This window comes from Scyliorhinus torazame, chromosome 10, assembly GCF_047496885.1.
Source record: "Scyliorhinus torazame isolate Kashiwa2021f chromosome 10, sScyTor2.1, whole genome shotgun sequence".
NCBI lineage: Eukaryota > Metazoa > Chordata > Chondrichthyes > Carcharhiniformes > Scyliorhinidae > Scyliorhinus > Scyliorhinus torazame.
In genome coordinates this window covers 68298243-68319972 of record NC_092716.1, presented here as the reverse complement: position 1 = coordinate 68319972, position 21730 = coordinate 68298243, and the positions used below count along the sequence as shown (strand labels likewise).

At 45.5% G+C, this 21730-nt stretch overlaps 1 protein-coding gene across 1 annotated transcript in view; it reads right to left on the bottom strand.

Annotated features, from left to right (window-relative positions):
* Positions 1–2769: 2769 nt before the first annotated feature.
* nod2 (nucleotide-binding oligomerization domain containing 2) overlaps positions 2770–21730 on the bottom strand; it is a 57641-nt gene continuing 38680 nt past the window's right edge. The window contains 7 exon segments of the mRNA XM_072466793.1: positions 2770–3134; positions 5117–5200; positions 9927–10010; positions 16654–16770; positions 16851–16934; positions 17418–17501; positions 20745–20828. Of these exon segments, the coding sequence (XP_072322894.1) occupies positions 2978–3134; positions 5117–5200; positions 9927–10010; positions 16654–16770; positions 16851–16934; positions 17418–17501; positions 20745–20828 (694 nt within the window). The 3' untranslated portion in view covers positions 2770–2977.

Here is a 21730-nt window from a genome sequence, read left to right as displayed (position 1 = left end):
GGAGAGCTTGGAAAAATTCCTTTCTGATTCACAGCTCGTGATAGGCATTGTCAAGTATAGCTTGTATACTTGACAGATTTGTATAGCTACAGACGCCCCCCCCCCTCACGGTTTCCCTGCGGGACCCACTGATGCCCCCCCGGCTCCCCTCTCCGTCGGTGGACACCGACCGCGCGTGCCCCTAGTGTCCCCCCCCTCCACACTCCACGCCGGCGGTGGCACCACTACCCCCAGCCCCAGCTATCCCCCCAGCGCCCCGACCCATGGGAGCCCACCCCTGTGGATGGTCCGCCACCCCCAGCCGTGGGTCCTCCACCCCCCACCGAGCACTGGGGTGGCAAGCCCAACACCCCCTGGCCTCATTGCCGGTGAGCAGAGATGGCTGCTCATCCCCTTGGCTTCCCACAGAAGCCCTTTACAAAAGGAGTACTAATTGGCGCCAGCGTGACCACTTGCTGGGGAGGCAGCTGGTTGACAGGAGACCATTGGATATGGGATGGCTCTCGTTAATTGTATGGGAATGGGGCTTAAGTGGTGATAATTGGTTTCTCGCCACGCTATGGCGAGATCCCGATTTTGCCTACGGGAGCGGGCTGGTTGCATTGCAAACTGTTTGGCGCCTGGCGCGAATCACATTTTTGGCCTCTCCCGCTATTCACCAGCCTCATTACTCTTGAGCAAGAACGCAATGAGGCTGGAGAATCGTGCCCATGGTTTCTCTTTCATCAAGACTACTCCTGAGCACTGATTAATGACACCAATATGCTAACCAAGGACAGAAGCAGAGCACTGGTACAACAAGACCCATGTAGCTACCAGGACTAACATTGATAACCTGGAACAGAACTTTGGGTATCTAGACAAATTTGTACATCGCACAACCTCTAGGTCACCAGGATCATCATATAAGCCTCGCCAGAAATGGTGCCAAGTAGAAGGCTGGCAGTAAATATCATTTGTAGTCTTGGCATGCTTGCACATAGATAAGGTGCATTTAATTAAGTTCTGAGATTCAACAACATTGTCCCCTCAACTACCAACCTCAGGTATCCTGGTTGCAAAATGGGACAAAATACAAATAGAATGAAAACAATTTTCATCTTTACTTAATGTAGTGTGCAATATGAAATTATTATTTTTAAAACAGTCATTTGTAGTAGAAAGCATAAACCTACAACCTGAATTCATATAATTGCTGAAAAAATAAATATTAATTTGTTATGAAGAGCAAGCAGGCAATTCATGTGGAGCAAAATATTAGCACAGATTTGATGGGTGTTTTCTCTGTTGCATAATTGTGATTCTGATAAGGCAGATTGCTTCACTGCAGTTAACATGCAGTCCAAGGTATTCTTCAGTACAATTAACCCTTTTTAAATGATCTGTTGATTGAGGAAATGGAAATTTTTACACTCCACATTAGATCTTAGAGTATTTTGGGTGAACTCAAGTGATTTTGGGGGGTCAGTTTATGCCTGTGTTAGTAATTGAGTAAGATGACAAGTCATTGGGAGTTGGTACGAGCTCAGATTCAGACGTCTTCTAAATTCACCCTTTCCTACTGTTCCAATACCATCACAACCTATGATGTCTACTGAGGGCTCCTCAAATGGAGTCAATGGCTGGAAGTGTCTGGGATTGTCAGCAGGAGCGTTCTCTTTAAACATGAGCCACCTTGCTATATAAACAGATACGAGTTTGCAATTTTGGGTAGTACAGTGTCATGTTACACATCCTGTAGTTTATTCCACAACACGCAATGAATGTGCATCATTCAGCTAGGCTGGTTTACCTGGTATTTTGAGTTCTCCACTGTTAAAGTTCCTACCTGACTGCTTTTTCTCTTATGCTGAGGTATGGCGTGATTAGTATGTATTTAGTGGACAGTTTCTCCAGTGGTAGGACCGCACGGTTTTATCAACTGTTAGAATGGTTTAGTACAAATTAATTCTTAGAATGGTTTGGTCCAGATTCATTTACAGACAATGTGCATTATTCTTTGTGACATGGCTACTTTAACCAGGCACTTGACATTCCATATTGTACTTCAGTCTTACCCTAGCAGTTTTTTTCAGGTTAGCAATCTTCTTGCTGTGCCTGTAAATTGGTCAGCCTTTTAAGGGATCCATTTTCCACACAATCTACTGCAGCAAATATAAGCAATATTGGGAACTAATGGTGAGAGAAAATTCTCCCCAAAACTTTCAGTATCCCAGAGTTAATACTTAAACAATGGTGATTTCCAGGCTTACATCTGTGTGGAATAACATCATGTGGTGACATGTGCAGGAATTATTCTATAACACTGAAGAATAGAAAAGATGGACATCAAAAACACATGGGCTAAATGCCTTCCTTAGCTCATTCCTGACCCTGAAGCAGTAAGTCATGCATTCAAGCTTCATTCAAGAGGTTTGAGCACATTATCTAGGCAGACATTTTACTGCAGTACTGAGGAAGCGTTGCACTGTCTTTTGGACAAGGCATTAAACTGAAGCCTTGAATAGCAGATGAAATGGACACAAAGTGTCCCACAGCACCGTTCACTAAAGAGCAGGCAAGTTCTCAGTGTTCCGGCCAGCATGTAACCCTCAACCGACATAACTAAAAGAAAAGATGATCTCATTGCAGTCTGTACATTGGTTGTCATGTCTGCCTAAATTACAACAGTGACTACAATTTGAAAATATTTAATTTGCTGAGATCCTGAGGTACCAAAATAAATGCAATTTCCTTATTTAGCAAGAGCATACAGCACTCTGAGAAAGGGAATCGGGATCACAGTTGGAGACAGGAACAATAAAAGGAAGACAGTATTGTAAGTGGAATCCATACAATTTGTTGGGCATAAAATCAAGAACCATTCTAGTGAAGAACAGACATAAAACCACAATGAGCGAATGATGGATTGTTTTTAAATAAATCCTTATAAATACAACCCCACCCAATACAAAGTTCCATCATCTATAAATATAGTTCATGATACAGAAGCACTACAGCACAGTTTTTTTTTTAAATATGAGGGAAATATTAAAAGGTCAAATAGTTCCCTTTTCCAGTTTTTGATCAAAATGCCAATCTTCTTTCCGCTCTGGTCATATCTTCGATCTCCTCGGCAGTCACGTGATTTCCTCCTACCCTGAAGAAGAAACAATATTTTTCATGTAACTCAAGTTTTCTTCACAATTAGTTTGGGTTGCATCAGGTTCCCAGTTGTGTTGTAAATTGAAACTTAGAAAAAAAGGAGCAGAGGGAGGCCATTCAGCCCTTTGAGCCTGCTCTGCCATTTAAAAACATTGTAAAGTCTGCCAGCTTCTTCAACCCCGTCCACTGAATACAATTGCAGTTCCTTCTCTTGAAAATCATGCTTCCATATGATTCAAGGGATATCTGCAACTCTATGGCATGTCTGCAGGTAGGTATTATTTATATTTGCGTCTGGACAGATTCTTGAAAATCTATTTGAGCTTTGGAGACATTAGAGGTAAGGCCAATTATATCTTTGAAGAGGAAAATAAAACTTAGTTAATCATAATTTTCCAGCGATAATTACCTCAATATTAAGCCCCAATGACGGGCTGATGGATGGGGTGGTAAGCCATCAAACACATGAAACATGACCCTAACCCACCACATATGTGACTGCAGTTGTAATATGCCTTTAAGATTAGCAGGGAAGTGTGTAATGTAATCCAGTCTTTGTTTCACTTTTGCTTTGAGCAGAGCACACACACACTGTTCTGATGTATTCGAGTTTTATAGCTATGCATAACTGTTTTCATGTACCAAGCTTAAATAAGTGAACCCTCAACATGTTTACCGAATCCCTTGAGCTATTATTATAATAACATGACATGGTAATCAGTGGTAGTCAGAGACAGGTGGCAGTAAGATTAAGCACAGGCACGACATGATGAACAGTCTTAGTTTGTGTTACATGGCATGTGAAGACTCTCAATGTTTTGGTCCAACTGCACTGAAGATGCAGAGTAGGAGAATTATGAAAATGTAGCTAGCAGGTGACGATGAAGAAAAGCTTTGAAGACACAGTGCAGGTGTGCTCAAGTTAAGAGTTGGCAAGCATGCTGAGATTGCAGTGCATAGCCTGTCAGTTCTGTGAGTAGCACAGCATGTCAAAAGGACCAGCACCAAATTAACTCAGTTGGGCAAGGCGAGTGACTGGAGTGTGGGTACCATTTTTATGGAGCTGGGTTTCATGGCACCCAATTGTCCTGCTGTGGAGAAGTCAAACACTTCATGAACATACTTAAATCAGGCACCCACAGTGCAATTGACTCCCCATTTTAAAATTAACTGCATTGTGTAGGTTTCCCAGGAGTCAGGGAACCTGGAAATTAAAGGTGTCATAATATACATCAGTACATTATGGTGCAATCACATACACACACTGATGAACATGCAGTAGGACCAACCAGCATACATAACACCGCAGCCAATCACCAGTGAGAGCACAAGCACTATCAAGACAGGGGACAGGAGAGTTCCCGCTCATTCTAGCAGCAGTCAGCTCAGAGCACAGAGCTCACAGCCTGCATCACAGACATTCACCATGTGCTGAGTGCCTCACCATAGCTAGTGATAAGAAAGGGTCCACAGTTAAGTTGGTATTGCTTATGCCCACGTTTACAGTATGTTAGCATAGTTGAACAGTTAATAAAATAGTGTTACACCACTTCCAGCATTGTTGGCTTGTTTGTGAACCAGAACACCCAACGTGACAAAAGGGAGATTAGAAATGTTGGCTCCACAAGGAAGTGCTTTTTCAGACACCTTGTGAACCCGGAGAAGCAGGGGGGCTCCCTCCCAACCCTCATCCCACCTCAACTCCTCAAAGAAACCTTCAGCTTCCATGTTGACTACTAACTAATGATTCTTGCTGACTACAGGTATGGCTGTGTCATCCAAAGAAGTTTGTTATTGTAGGTTTGATGTACTGAATGGCCTCTTTCTGTGCTATCCCATTCTATATGATTCTAAAATGGTGGAAAAGGCTTAAGGGGCTGTACAGCCTATTACTATTCCTAAAGTTTGAAAAGAATGGTTTCTCAACCAATACAACTGGAAAGACCACAATGGGTTTTAACTCATTACTTACCATACAGATGTAATAGTAACATTGTGCTTCAGGGATTTGATAATAAGCTCCAATCCTTTTCTGCTGATTCTATTATTAGCCAGCCTGCAGACAGAAAGAGATAGAAAATTATGTATGGGCATTCTGTTCACACATAGGTGAAGGTACTAATGTAATTTGGATGACTTCCAATTCACCCACACTAGCCATATGAGATCAACCTCCAATGCTGGTGAATGGAATAGTATGACTCCGGATGAACAATTGGATTCTGTATCAGAAATAATAACGGTTGCCCACTTTATCCTCCTGGTCTCTCCAAAACACCAGAAATACCACGACACCACACTAAAGAACTGGGGGCTCAGACTGCATAACCTTGGGCGGGATACTCCACCTCGCGATACCGGTAGCAGAATTACCGATGCAGCGGAGAATCCAGTGTCAGGGAGAAAACAGGATGGGTTTCGTTTCCGATGCTCCAGCTCTCCACTGGTGTCAAGACCGAGGTTCGCGCCCCATGCCAGTGGGCGGGCCACGCACCATATTCTCCAGGCCCTCGTGATTCTCCAGCCCTCTTTAAGGGAATTGCTCACAAAGTCCATCAGAGGGCCACCCTCCTCCCCACAAAGCAAGCCCTGCCCACCCCCCAGCCCCCCCACCCCACCAGAGGCCCCCTAATTAAAGAGAGTCCCCCACAGACACCCTAAATAAAGAATTAATTTCTAGCTAACCACTTCTGAGTCGCTCAACCATGAAGGATGATGAATGGAAAGCAATTAACTCTGTTTGAAGTGGTCTAGGAGTTATCAATCAAAGCTTGATGTTATAAACATTGCGGTTAGTTCCTCAGCTGACCACTTCGAAGTTACTCAACCATGAAGGGAGATGAATGGAATAATGCTGACAGCTGGGGTGTGTGGAAGCTGTTAGTTAGCCTCGTTCAATCAATATCAAAGAGAAATTAATGAGTGGCTTGCAGATCAAAGATCTGAGGGGGTTTAAACCCAGCTGACTGCTTTTCCTTTTCCAAGAACTGACAGATGCTGCTTCCTCTGCCTGAACCTGCAGGTGTATAGTCCAGGTGAGTGTTAAAGCAGTGATTTTGTTTTCACTACCTCTATCTGGACTGCTCCCTCGCTTCCAGGTAGGGGTGTCTCTTTTGGGGGTCTGTGGGGGGGGGGTCTCTTTATTTAGGGGATCTCTGTGGAGGAGTCTATTTATTTAGGGTGATCTCTGTGGGGGGTCTCTTTATTTGGCAGTCTCTGTGGGGGATATCTTTATTTAGGGGGTCTCTGTGGGGATCTCTTTATTTAGGGGGTCTCTTTATTTAGGGGGTCTCTGGTGGGGAGGGCTGAGAGCAGGTTTGACATTGTGGGGGGAGTAGCCCTTGGGTGGACTTTGGGGGCAACTCTCTTCAGGGCCCACAGTGAGGTCCACCACTTCAGGGCCACACTGCTAAATACCAGTACTGATCCCCGCCCATGTGGTTCCCACACTAGTAAATACCAGCAGTGATCCTCGCCCACATAATTCCCAACAGAGGACCAGAGATTCATGCAGACTTGGAGATTCTGGTGCCCGGCCGCTAAGCGGATGCAAATGGGTCTGACCATTTGCATTCTCCCGCTGGCCCGCGGTCGCAAAACACGATCACGCCATTAGCAGGGGGTGGGAGGAGCGCCAATCCAGTTTTTACCCCAGACGCCCGATTCTCCGCCGCAATGGGAGCCCGCCACCAGCGGCGGGCGGCGGAGAATCCAGACCACCAACCTCGACTTCACCTCAGTGACTTGCGCACTTGGTTGAATGGGATGGAAGATCCTAGATCTGTCCTCAGATATACCTCAAAGACAAACTGCGGGATGCTCCATCGGTGGGATCCTCTGCTTTGCCAGCAGCGCACCTACGCCCGCAGGTTTCCCGATGGCGTGGTGGTGGCCACAATAGGAAACCGTGGGCTGGATTCTCCGGTCGCCGATGCCGGAATCGCGTTCAGCAATCGGCCGGAGGATCAAAGATCCTGACCAAATCGGGGGCGGTGCTGCTTTCGCGACACTCCTGAGGTCTGTTCCCCAATACTCCGCCCCCGACCGGCTGAGTTCCCGACGGTGTGGGTCTCTCATGGTCTCACCCGTCGGGAACTCGGTGTGGCAGCTGCAGATTCAGTCCAGCGCCCGGCAATTATCCTGCCCATATTGGCATCTAAAGCTGGGTACTCTACGCTGCCGCATGCTAGCCCCCAGCTACATGGAGGATCGGTGGACGTTTTGCGCCAAATGTTCGGGAGTAAAACACCACCGTTCCCTCGCCGGCGTGAGGACAGAGCCTCACAATCGGAGAATTCAGCCCCCCATAGGCCAGCTGCAGAAACAGGGAATCCCGCTGCCGGCGGGGGCGGGCTGTGCCAGATAAACGGGGCTTGCGGGTGGAGAATTCTGCCCCAAACCTCTGTCACAACAAGTGACTTGCGAACAGGATAACATCTGATGGTTGGCAATTTCAGTGCTCTTGTCACACAGCCTGATAATTCATGTTATATATTTCTATTACTGTGCCTGGATGAGTGAGGGTAGGAGAGTAATATGAACGGGCACTCGCTCAGTCAGACTCAAAAGAGAATTTAAATCAGGAATTGGGGGCCCAGGAAATGCTAATGCAGAACAATCTTTTGTTAACCATAGCTCATTTTGATGACCCAGACGTCGTGTTGCACTTGGAAAGGAAATCTAGATATATTCAGCCAATTTTTTCAGCCAGCAAAAACGCACAAAGGATGGGTAAGAATATAACCAGCTCCACTCCCATATTAAAAAGTTACAATTGAGGAGTCACCACAAATTCATATGAAGTTATAATATTCTTAAAGCTGAAACTGAATGGATCTCTATCCATTACATAGAACATAGAACATACAGTGCAGAAGAAGGCCATTCGGCCCATCGAGTCTGCACCGACTCACTTAAGCCCTCACTTCCACCCTATCCCCGTAATCCAATAACCCCTCCTAAACTTTTTGGACACTAAGGGCAATTTAGCATGGCCAATCCACCTAACCTGCATGACTTTGGACTGTAGAGGAAACCGGAGCACATGGAGGAAACCCACGCAGACACAGGGAGAACTTGCAGACTCCGCACAGACAATGACCCAGCGGGGAACTGAACCTGGGACCCTGGCGCTGTGAAGCCACAGTGCTAACCACTTGTGCTACCGTGTTGCCCAAAGGAAAATGACTTGCCAGTTTTAAAGATAGAAAATAATACAGTATCTACTTTTCTAAATCTATTGAGCCTGCATTGTCTACTTCTTCATGCTAAAGGCAGATTAATTAATCGCTCAATCATCTTTCATCTCATCAAATCAAGTTCAATTCTTCAAGCAAGCCATGTTTCTCTGGGCTCTCACTGTTACAATAATTCCCTTTCAACCGTTCAGTGGGCATTTTTGTCAAATCCGTTGGCCTAAATAGGGTGCCCGGTGCATTGATGGGCCGAATGGCTTCCTTCTGCACTGCAGGGATTCTATTCTGTGATTCTATTAGGATTTCATCTCGGATAGCAAGAAGGATTATAATTTTATTTTCATCAAATCTAGATGGCATTCGATTAAAAAGATTGAGTTATATTAGCTTGCCTGGATGCCTACAGTAAAATAACTCTTGTGATTTGCAAATGACATCCCAGTCCAGAATCTAGCTTGGAATCTTTCTTTGGTCTGCCCAAATCTTGCTGGCCTCCAGTGAAAAGTGTTGTCTTTCGACTGAGTGTTGCAGAATGGCACATTCCAGGTCCAGGACACCATGCTGAGAGATGTACTAAAGCTTGGGGCAGCTGCTGCAGAGGCTCAATGGGGAAAGGTTGCTGTCTAGGGCATTTCAGCCATATACATTGAGGGGTGGAAAATCTGTAGAACCCTCGGGTTGTACGCCTGATATTGAATGCACTTTATGATTATCAAGAGTTTTAAAATTGTATTGCGACACCTCAGAGAGGAGCATGCTGAAGGAAAGTTGAATTCTCTTGCACCTTTTGAAATTTCAACCTGAATTGTTTTTTTGCCTTCAGACTGTATGCTTGAAATGGAATGTATATTGTAAGTATCAAGAGAATTACAATCGTACAGAAGTGTCTAGGAGTGGAACATACTGTATGGAGAAAAGCCAAATTTTATGACACTTCCTATCATTTTCAATTTGAAATTTTATGAAAAAAGTATATTTTTGGAAAAGAAAATCTAGTTTTGAATCTCTGGTAGTGCTGAGTCAGGGAGATGTAACAATGGAAAACAAAGAGAAAAACTGGTTCAAATGTAAAAGAACACACCGAACGCAATGAGGACTGCACACCTGGAGTTAGCAGAACATCCAGTATCAGAGTATATAGGGCGGGATTCTCCAGTCTCGTCCACGGTGGGACCCGGTGCAAGCGAGAACAGAGAATTTGGCATTCGAGCCAAAACTCTATTCACTTTCAGCGGCACTGGAAAGTCCCAGCTGTGAACGAGGACGGAGGATTTTGGCCCTTGCTTTTCAAATGAATGAACTGATGAATAATCAAACAACATCCATGAAAGTGGAAGGAATAGGTGATTTGGCCTTTTGTAATGTATCGAGAAAAGCCTTTGCAATGGATTTCAAGCAAGGTACATAGTCTTAGATTCCTGACAAACTACAGGCAAGGAGAACTTAGCAGGGCTATGGGCTGAGATCAAGAGATTAGAATTCACTGGATAAGAGGCGACAATGACATGATTGCATAAAAGGTTTACACTGCAGACCAATGTACAAAATTAGAGCTGGAGCCACAGTTGTTGGCACATCACTACGTACTTGAGAACCTTCAAGCTTGAGTTGTTCTGAAGTCCTTCTGCAAAGTGAAGCATATCCTCGTCCTCTAAATTATTCTCCTGAAGACTGCAACAAAAAAAATTAAAGAATGAAAGACACACTAGACTTACATTTTCAAATAACAGTTTATTTCAAATATACTAGTCTGCATTAAAGACCATTTGATATCAAATGGTTTGAGCAGGAAAATCACTTGCCAGTCTTAAAGATAGAATAGACTATCTAGGACTATGAATCATCTGAACTGCTGACTCATAACTGGTTTTAAATATTTGCTGAAATGCTCACTGGGCTAAATAGATTCTGCGAGTTGGTTGATCAACATCTTACAGAACAGCTTTAAAACATGTTTACTTGCCACTATGCTTGCAAGGCGGCACAGTGGTGCAGTGGTTAGCACTGCTGCCTCACGGCGCTGAGGACCTGGGTTCGATCCCGGCCCCGGGTCACTGTCTGTGCAGAGTTTGCACATTCTCCCCTTGTTTGCGTGAGTCTCACCCCCACAACCCAAAGGGCTTCCCCTTATCCACAAAGTTCGCATGCCATCCAGACCCCAAACCTGGCATATTTGCACATCTTTTTTTACCATTTTCAAACAAGAATTATTCAAACAAGAAATTCTTCAGTTACTCTTCTAAATTCTTGCTTTCCTTGACCAACTTTGTGTTGTGCTAAGCACCATAAAATAACATATTTTTAACAATTTGAATGTAGCAAAGGTGCTTTACAGGAGCAATACCAAACACTGCACCAAATAATGAAATATTCGTGCAGATGGCCAAAGGCTTGATCAATAGGATAGGTTTTAAAGAGTGTCTTAAAAGGAGGAAAACACTATAGGGAGGGAAATCCAGAACTTAAGGTCTGAAATGATTTCCAGAGCTTAAGGCAGCCAAAGCTCCACCTGCCAACTGAACAGCAATTAAAAAGGGGGTGCTCAAGAGGCCAACAGAGGAGTTGCTTGAGCTGCAGGAGATTATAAAGACGGAGGGGGAAAGACCACGGAGGGATTTAAAAATGAAGATGAGAATTTTGAAATTGTGGGTTAGCTAATTGGGAACCATTGTAGATCAGCAAGCATTGTAGTGATGGCTTACCAGGACTTTCAGGGTTATGACACAGGCAGTATGGTTTTGGATGACTTCAAATATCCAGATGGTAGAATGTGAGAGGCTGATGAGGAGTCAAATCCGGAGGGAACAAAGACATGGATGAAGGTTTCAACAACAGAAGAGTCGAGGGGGTTGGAGTTGAGAAATGTTACAGAGGTGAAAATAGACACTTTTAGTAATGACATGGATACCTGGGCGGAAACTCTTCTCAGGTTCAAATCTGACACCAAGGTTACACAACGCCTGGTCCACTCTCAGAGCTGCCAGAGGGAGGGATGGAGTTGGTGACTAGGAAACAAAATCTGTGGTGGAGTTTACAAATAAATATCCTCTTATTGTTATAGAGCTCAGTTTTTCATTATGATCAAGGACCAAGTACTATTGACCCCGTGGTCATCAAAATCACCATGAAATGTAATTAGATGCTGCTGGCACAGGCATGATGGGCCAAATGACCTCATTCAGGCTGTATGATTCAGGTGGGCTGAATTGTAATGTGAAAGAGCGCATGTGTACAGTGGGGGGTGGTTAAAACACCAACCCTCCAGTTTCTTCATTTAACAGCGGAAAGTTAAGACTACAAGCAAGTAATCTTCTTGGGTTTTCCGTGCTTCCAGGAACTTGCCAAGCAAAGCAAGGTGAGAACACAGTGGCAAATGAAATGCCTGAAAAATTAAGGAAATATATGCCAAGAAGTACTGACACCTCATAGCTGCTTTCTTGCCTGCTTATATGAAACTTTTTTTTCACAGTACTTGTGCTGGGAGGTTACTTTACAAACTTTAGAGGTGGGATGATTTATGTTTTGGAGGTTTTTTTTCTTTTATTCATTCATGGGACGTGGGCGTCGCTGGCTGGGACAGCATCTGTTGCCCATCCTTGAAAGCATTTAGAGGCAACCACATTGCTGTGGATCTGGAGTCGCATGTAGGCCAGACCAGGTAAGGATGACAGGTTTCCTTCCCTAAAGGACATTGCTGAGCCAGATAGGTTTTTACAACAATCGACAATGGTTTCATAGTCGTCATTAGATTTTTAATTCCAGATTTTTTTGAATTCAAATTCTACCATCTGCCCTGGTGGGATTCACACCCATGTCCCCAGAGCATTACCCTGGGTCTCTGGATTACTAGTCCAGTGACAAAACAACTACATTGTTTGTACATCTAATCTGCAATTTGGAGCTATGGTCTGGCAGAAGAATACAGCTGTCGCTATACTGCATTTATTTAAGAAAGGTGACAACGGGAAACCATAATTGGCCAGTTAATATCTCAGGAAATTGCTAGAATTGTGTGACTGCAACTTAAATAGTGTGACTGTAACTTTCGGTTGAAAAAGGGGTGGATTGCTCGCGTCCCTGGAAGGAAAATTGGACAGCAGCAAACTCTACAGAAGCCCGCCCCGCAGCCAGAACATGCTGGGAATGGGCTAAACTAGGTGTAACAAGGCAATCTGATTGGACAGCTGCTCTAACAGTCCCAGCAGCACAAGAGCTCAGGAGTAGGAGCTACTGGGACTGCAAGAAGGAGCATCAAGGAGAGCACTGGCTGCCTCAGAGAGGTAAATCCTGGGCTTTTAGGGTGGGGAGGAATCCAAGAGCCCAAAGATGGTGGCGGGATTCTCCACTCCCGCGCCGAAGTGCCCACGCCGTCGTGAACGCCGTTGAGGTTCACGACGGCGCGGAACGGCCCCGATCCCGACCGATTCAGGCCCCGACAATGGGCTAGGATCGGGGCCGCGTTATCTACATGTGCCAGGCCTTGTCGCCGCGTAAAGGCGACGCCGCATACATGACGCGGCCGGCGTCGCATAACTGGCGTCACCCGCGCATGCGTGGTTGCCGTCCTCTGAGTCCGCCCCGCATGAGGATGGCGGACGGATCTTGCGGGGCTGCGGAAGGAAGGAGGTCCTCCTTCAGAGAGGATGGCCTGACGATTGGTGGGCACCGATCACGGGCCATGCCACATTTGAGGTACCCCCGGTGCAGGATCCCCCCCTATCCCCCCACCCCGCAGGCCGCCCCCCCCCCCCAGCGTTCCCGCGCTGTTCCCGACGGCAGCGACCAGGTGTGGACGGCTCCGGGGGGAACCCGCCGTTTGGGCCTGGCCGCTCGGCCCATCCGGGCCTGAGAATAGTGGGGGTGCCGGAGAATTGCCATTTTGGGTGTCTCTGGCGATTCCACTGCCTGTGGCCCACGGAACCCGACGGGGCCGTTCCCGCCGCTTGGGAGAATCACGGGAGGGCGTCGGACCGGCGTCCCGGGAAATTTTGGCGGCCCAGGCGATTCTCCCAACCGGTGCGGGAGTGGAGAATCTCGCCCGGGGTCTGGACTTTGGACAGCATGAAAGGAAAGGTGGTTGGGGGAGGGTGATACATCTTGGGCCCACAATGCACATTGAGCATGCCCCCCCCCCCCCCCCCCCCCCCCCCACCACGGGCGTGAATGAGGCCTCCACCTCCGTTCCTTCATGTCTTTTTTCATTTAGGACAAAAAACAGACTCCCACTCCCCCTACCCACATCAAGCATGGGCAATGTATTATCCCAGTCAATAGGCTAGCTAACAAGCCTGATTCACCTTGAATTATTTCTTTAAATTTATTAGGTGGGCTGCCGATTCAAGTGCCCGGAAGGCGGGGAAAGAAGAGACTTCTAAATGAATGTAATGGAATGTGTTAAACAGATGGATGAAGAGCATTTCTTGAGGGTGACGGCGAGGGAGAGGCATGGCATTACATAAAGATGTGAGTGAGTGTGAGTGGAGGATGCTTGAATGGGATGTGAGGATGCGCATAGACAGAGAGGGATGTGCATACCTTTAAGGTATTTTGCTTTCAGGAGTGAGATGCTGGAGTAGGCTGGAGAAGACAGACTGTGAAGTTCAGGTGATACGCACATCAGAACGTAGGTGAACGTGCCACATTTCCTGCCCTGCTTAGGTTACTAAGCTGCCTTCGATACCGAATCCATTGTTGCACCTCTCACCTGCTGCTGACCTCCTTTGCTACCACTAGCTACGATTCTTTGTTTCATCTGCGGACTTCTTCCTCCTGTCAGTAGGAAACGGTATTTCTTCTGTGCGCCCTTACAACCCCAGCAGCATATTCAGGGAAGCGCCACTAAAACAAGGCACAGCCTTTAAATGACTGGACTTCATTCTGCCGTTTCCTTCAGTCGTACTCTCAACTCCAAAATCTGTCAAACTGCATATTTGAAACGTTCGTTCAAATACAGGAGTTAAAAACACCTCAAGTAGGTTGTTATGCTAATTGGGTGGGAAACCCAAAAATGATGTCGTAATGCAGTGGCTGGGTTGAAAAGATCCACTGCTCTTAACTCCCGGTTTCCCATTCACTATGGGACCGCTCCCTCCATCCTCATTCCCACTCCCTACTCCAGCCCTTTGATTCTCTGAACTGAAGTGGAATTTCTCCATTGCCATTTGCTCACCATGGCCCTCCATAAACATGACTGTAAATGAACTGGAATTTACACCTGATGTTTTTTTATTCTAAATGGAGTTGGGTAACATTAATTTGATTATTCAGCTCCTTAAATCAAAGTGCATTTTTTTCCATTTATTCATTCATAGCAAAGTGAGCATCGCTGGTAAGGCCAGCATTCATTGTACATCTCTAACAGACCTAGAGAAGTGGTGGTGAGCTGTCTTTACAAATTTCTCTAGTTGTGTGGTAAAGGTTCTCCCACAGTGCTTTTATGAAGGCAATTCCAGTGTCACCATCGAGCGATGCTGAAGAAAAGCGATAAAGAGGTGGCACGGTGGCACAATGGTTAGCACGGCTGCCTTACATCGCCATGGACCTGGGTTCAATTCCGGTCTTGGACGAGCATGGGTTTCATCCGGATGTTCTGGTTTCCTCCCACTGTCCAAAGATGTGCAGGTTAGGTGCAGTTGCGGAGATAGGGTGAGGGAGTGGGCCTAGGTAGTGTGCTCTTTCAGAGGGTCGGTGCAGACCCTTCTGCACTGTAGGGGTTTTATGGATGTTTCCAAATGTTAAAGTGCATCATGTTAAAATGTTTTGGGGATTATGTAGACTATTGCTCTCAGCATCTTAATTAGATTTCTTTATAGAAGCTCTGAGTCTACTTTAGCAGCTAAGTGTTGAATGTGTGAGACATGGGGAATAATGAACCACAAATCAATGGGGATGGGAAAACTGATGTCAGTTTGAATATTCAGATTCTGAACACCTAGGTATCAGTTACCTACTAGCCAACACTTAGCTTGCCACCTAATTGTCGAGACATCCAGGTATTAAGTGGCAGCTATTAAAACTGTAAACAACATTTGGCTTTTAAACAATTTGAAATGTTCAGTTCTTAAACAAAAGCAACCCATCAGCACTTAATTTTATGAAGCATTTTAAACATTTATTGCAACAGCAATCTCCCAGAGCAGTCGTACCATAGAGTCTACATTCCCACAGTGCCGAATTTAGTTAGGATTGCCGCAGAAATCCACAGTTGCTGCTTATATTAATGTAGACTGAAGTACTGATGCCAGTGCCCCAAGACATGGAAACATCACGGGCGTCATTCTCCGACCCCCCGCCGGGTTGGAGAATGGCCGTTGGCCGCCGTGAATCCCGCCCCTGCCCCCGCCGAAGTCTCCGCTCCCGGAGATTGGGCGGGGGCGGGAATCCGGCCGCGCCGGTTGGCGGGACCCCCCGAGGATTCTCCGGACCGGATGGGCCGAAGTCCCGCCCAGAAATTGCCTGTCCCGCTGGCGTAAACCAAACCTGGTATTTACCGGCGGGACCAGGCGGCGTGGGCGGGCTCCGGGGTCCTGGGGGGGTTGCGGGGCGATCTGACCCCGGGGGGTGCCCCCACGGTGGCCTGGCCCGCAATCGGGGCCCACCGATCCGCGGGCGGGCCTGTGCCGTGGGGGCACTCTTTCCCTTCCGCCTCCGCCACAGCCTCCACCATGGCGGAGGCGGAAGAGACTCTCCCCACTGCGCATGCGCGGGAAACTGACAGCGGCCGCTGACGCTCCCGCGCATGCGCCGGGAAACTGACAGCGGCCGCTGACGCTCCCGCGCATGCGCCGCATTTCCGCGCCAGCTGGCGGGGAAACAAACGCCATTTCCGCCAGCTGGCGGGGCGGAAATCCCTCCGGCGTCGGCCTAGCCCCTCAATGTTGGGGCTAGGCCGCCAAAGATGTAGAGCATTCCGCACCTTTGGGCCGGCGCGATGCCCGTCTGATTGGCGCCGGCTTTGGCGCCAGTCGGCGGACATCCCGCCGTTGGGGGAGAATTTCGCCCCACATGTTCACCTTTTGACATAATGTGCTTCTCGCGTCAGGTAATAATCAAGTAACAAAGTAAAAAGTAAAATAAAAGCAAATTGTTGTGGATGCTAGAATCTGAAACAAAGACAGAAAATGCTAGCCAATCTAAACAGGTCTGACAGCATCTAAGGCGAGAGAAGGGAGCTAATGTTTCGCGTCGGGATGACTGTCACAGTAAAAAAATTTAAATATCTTGCAGAGCCATAAATATCAGTAACCGGAATAAGAAGTAACAAGTGCTTCGGTATTTAGTTATTTTCCCATGCTGATGTCTTGAAAATACTTACCAAAGCTCCTCAAGTATGGTGTTTGTTTTCAGCATTGAGGCCAATGCTCTGGCACCATGGCTGCCAACATTGTTGCCTACAAACTAACGGTCAGAAAAGAGTCCATTGAAATACATACTTAAAGGCAACAGTTTTTAAAAATGAAGTCTGAATCAATACATTTTGTTCGGGGCATTACCGCGCCAGCATATCCTTACCTTAGCCATAACATGCTTGTGTTGTTCTCAAGAGCTGCTGCTAATGCACAAGCACCAGCATCTCCAATCTTGTTTCCCCAAAGTCTGGATAAACAGTGAAGTAAACATTTTATGAACCCTGGTGTTACAGAACTATCATACACAGTGTAAAATGACCTCATGGTCAGAGTGTAAGACAGTGCTGGGTTACAGTACATGAGATCTGGTCATTTCAACTGTCGTGCCTGGTGGGGAAAGTGGATGGGCTGGGCTGGGCTGTCTTTTCTTGACATCTTTTCAGATTTTACTTTCCATCTGAGTTTTAAAAAGTTACCTCCAAAACCATACAAGTGATATGTCTGCATTTCTGTTATTTTAACAAATTTACACATTCTTTATCCATTATTATGAAGGCACATTTTCTACAATAGAGTGACCAATAATCTACTTAGCCCGACAGACAAATAAGATTACAAAGAGTTCAAATGTAAGTATTTATTATTTGCTTTTTCAATCCTACGTGAATGAGGTGCGTATCGTGTCAGCATGTTAAATGCAGAACAGGGAAAGTAATAGTTAATGCCCTACCCCAGATACTGGATGGAGTTGTTCTGTTTTAAACCTTCCGCTAGCACTTCTGCTCCAGAAGCTGATAAGTGGTTGTTGCCTAGCCTGGGAATGTTAAAGAATGAATACTAGGCAGAACTAAGCACCATTTAAGGACATTTCATCCTGATCAACTATTGTAAAGATGGAATTCTCCACAGTCGCTCAATTTTGAGATTCCTCACAGTGATGGGTAACTTTGGCTAGTGAGTGGGCCGCATGAGTGGCCCTCCTTCGTCTCATTGAGTTTGAGATTGAAAATGGCCACTAACCATGACCCTATGAATAAGATTGGATACATTAAATACACACCAAATATAAGAAGACAAATGGAGTTTTGTCCTTCATTGCTAGAGGGATGGAGTTTAAGACGAGGGAGGTTATGCTGCAATTGTATAAGGTGTTAGTGAGGCCACACCTGTGTTCAGTTTTGGTCTCCTTACCTGAGAAAGGACGTACTGGCACTGGAGGGTGTGCAGAGGAGATTCACTAGGTTAATCCCAGAGCTGAAGGGGTTGGATTACAAGGAGAGGTGAGCAGATTGGGACTGTACTCATTGGAATTTAGAAGGATGCGGGAGGATCTTATACAAACATATAAAATTATGAAGGGAATAGATAGGATAGATGTAGGCAAGTTGTTTCCACTGGTGGGTGAAAGCAGAACTAGGGGGCATAGCCTCAAAATAAGGGGAAGTAGATTTAGGGCTGAGTTTTGGAGGAACTTCTTCACCCAAAGGGTTGTGAATCTATGGAATTCCTTGCCCAGTGAAACAGCTGAGGCTGCTTCATTAAATGTTTTTAAGATAAAGATAGATAGTTTTTTGAAGAATAAAGGGATTAAGGGCCGGAAAGTGGAGCTGAGTCCACAAAAGATCAGCCATGATCTCATTGAATGGCGGAGCAGGCTCGAGGGGCCAGATGGTCTACTCCTGCTTCTAGTTCTTATGTTCTTAGAACGAGTTATAGAAAATGCTTAATCATTCATATATTAAAAGAACTATTAACTTCAAATGGTAAAAACAAATAAATATTTACACTTTGATTGGATGCTGAGCACAGCTCCCAGAGTCAATGTTGTGCACTCAGCATGTACCTCACTTCATGCACCTCTGCTTTATGTGCGTATCATTTTAGTCATACAGGTAGGAAAAAAAACTATGCAGACAGAATGTGGCGCCCCTGCTCGTGGGCAATGGTTAACAAAATGTCTCGTGGGCTGCGCTCAAAATCCTGATGAGCCTCAGACTGCCCCCAGGCAAAAGGTTGCCCACCACTGCCGTAGACTCTTCCTAAATCCAAAAAATACTGCTTTTGCTTTTACCATCTTAAGCTCCTAAGGAAGCCAAAATACAATCGCTGAAGGTAACAGGAGCTCAAAACCCCATAATTCCATGAGACAAAAATCAAGAGATTTGGTACAAAAATCATTGCTGCTATTTTATTCAAACACAAAACAATATAGATTGAAGGGGTTTAAAACCTTATTCATGGCTTACTGAATCTCTAACAAGTCAAAGCTCTTCACAAAATCTAAAGTTGGTGCTCCAGCTATATAATTTTTTTTTTAAATTTAGAGTACCCAATTCATTTTTTCCAATTAAGGGGCAATTTAGCGTGACCAATCCACCAAGCCTGCACATCTTTGGGTTGTGGGGGTGAAACCCACACAAACACGGGGAGAATGTGCAAACTCCACACAGACAGTAACCCAGAGCCGGGATCGAACCTGGGACCTCGGCGCCATGAGGCTGCAGGGCTAACCCACTACGCCACTATGCTGCCCGCTCCAGCTATATAATAATTAACAAAAAACATTTACTTATTCCTACACATACAGCAGGAAGGTCCCCGTCAAATACCACCTCCTGTGGATGTGTTGGTTAATAATCAGGATCCATGCTGATTTTTAATCTCCTGAACAAAAGGATTCTGACATCAGTCCTGGCAAAGACCATCCTGACCCAAATCCAAAAATGCAGCATAGGCACCAACCTTTAACAAGAGAATTATGAGACAAAATTTGATCGCTAAACAGAAGAGATGACCAAATGTTTGGTCAATGAGGTAGGTTTAAAAGGAGTGCCTTAAAGGAGGAAAGAGAGAGTAGACAGCAGAGGGGTTTAAGGAGGAAAGTCTAGGACCTTGGCAGCTCAAAGCATGACTACCAATTGTGGAGAGATTTAAATCAGGGATGCACAAGAAGCCAGAATTAGAGGTGCACAGATATCTCAAGAGGTTTCTGTGGATGGAGAATACAGAAATAGGGGGCTGTATTTTATGTCTCCCCGCAAGATATATTTTGGTTGGAGAGGCATGTAAAATAAGGTCCATAATACGGACAGTGGGCAGGCACCAAAATCGGCATCGCGCCCACCACATTCAAATAAGTAATCGAGGGTCAATTAGGCTTGTTATGTTCACATTTCAGAGAGAGGAGAGATGGAATGGATTTCTAAACAAACAGAAGAAAACATAACTGGCTTTGCTATGCTTAGAATCAAATCAAAAAATATATGTATTTTCATCAAAGGGTGAAGTGTTTTTGCAAGCTGACGCCCCATTTAGCCTTAAGCATTCATGTTGCTTTTTAAAGGCGTTCACTTACTCCATATAGGCTGAAGTGAGGTAAATTTCAGCAGGCATCTTTCTATTTACTCTTATCCTTCTTTAGGCCTTAATGTTTGAACTAATGTGCAATAATGTGCAGGGTAATGGGGGTGGTGGAGGAAAAAAAACATTTGTATCAGAAGGTGGATTTGTACAGTAAGTAATTTCTTTTTCCAGTGCTTTACTATATGTTAACTTAATTAATTACAGCATCAGTAAGTAAACAGCCTTTTACGTCAAAGCAGAGATCGGACACTTCAAAGCCCTCTTATGAGATCGCAAATGAAGCTCAATTTTACTGCCAAACCAAATCTATTGTGATAAGTTTCCATGTCGGAGGAATTCAATCCACTGGGAATAATTGCTTCTGTTCGTGAACCTTCAGGGTCCTTCCCAAATACCTTAAAGGGAAGACATGCCAGTTTCTAGCTGGAAACAGTTTTGTTGAGGCTTTATAGTGTAGTCAGTAATGCAGGCATACCCCCTTAATGGGGGATGGAATGATGAGTGGACTAAGCTGCTCCAAGCCGAATGGAATTTATAGCAGAACTTGGTGCGGGACAGAACATTGGTGGAGCCTGGTTTGACGACAAATTCAAATCCACTTCAGATGATTCATCCAATTTACCAGGTTGGAATTACAGGTTTTTAATCTTTAATCGCTCCCTTTCTTGAACCTTCCTGGTAACATTGATCTTACCTTAATGCGAGAAAGTTGTCCTTATGTTTAAGAAGCTTTGCAAAATTCTGGGCGCACGCATCAGTTAAATTGTTGTGATACAATCTTCAAAATAAAAAATAGGAATTTGAACAGTAAATCCATTTCCCCTGAATATACTTTTCTATCCAGTCAGATTCTTCGTCGTCACAGATTTGGTGCAGCACTTGTTAGCTGTTTCATGAAAATTCATATTACACTTGAATCGAAAACTATCTGAAATAAGGAGAAAACAGATAGGCAACTATTGGGGAAGTGGGGTGTTGGATGATGATGGGAAAAGAATTGAGGGGGAGGCGTATTGTATCTAAACCTTAATATAGGCTATGCTCCATTTGTCCAAATTTCAGACTTGCCTGGACCACATTTCCAGCCCTTTACAAATGACTGTGCTGGAATAAACAAGTCCATTTGCACAGCTCTACATCACCCTCCATTCTACTTTCTTACATCTACTCCCTTTCAGTAGATATTGACCTATACCTTCCTCAGAGTGGCAATCTCTGGGAGGGGGGGGGGGGGATTTGCGGGGGTCAGGCCGGGTCGCTGGGATGTGGGGTTGGACTGGGTTGGTGTCGGGCCAGGCTTGGGGGGTGTGGTGGGTCCCCTGGGGAATCATGTGTTTGCAGGGTGTCCCGTGCGAGGCTACGTCTGGCTGTTTGAATATTTACTCTGGAGTTAGAGATGATTTTTTTGCCTCCAACTCTTTCAGAGTAACTGTCAGGGTAAAACTGGCAGAGCCAAAGTTATTGATTCAAATCACTTCTGTCATGTGATTCCCAGCCCAGCGCAATTGCCCAGAGGAAGTTAACACTTCTAAACAATTGCTGGGTAACTTCAGAGAAGGACATCCTTTAGAGGGGCTGTTTAGCACAGGGCTAAATCGCTGGCTTTGAAAGCAGACCAAGGCAGGCCAGCAGCACGGTTCAATTCCCGTAACAGTCTCCCCGAACAGGTGCCGGAATGTG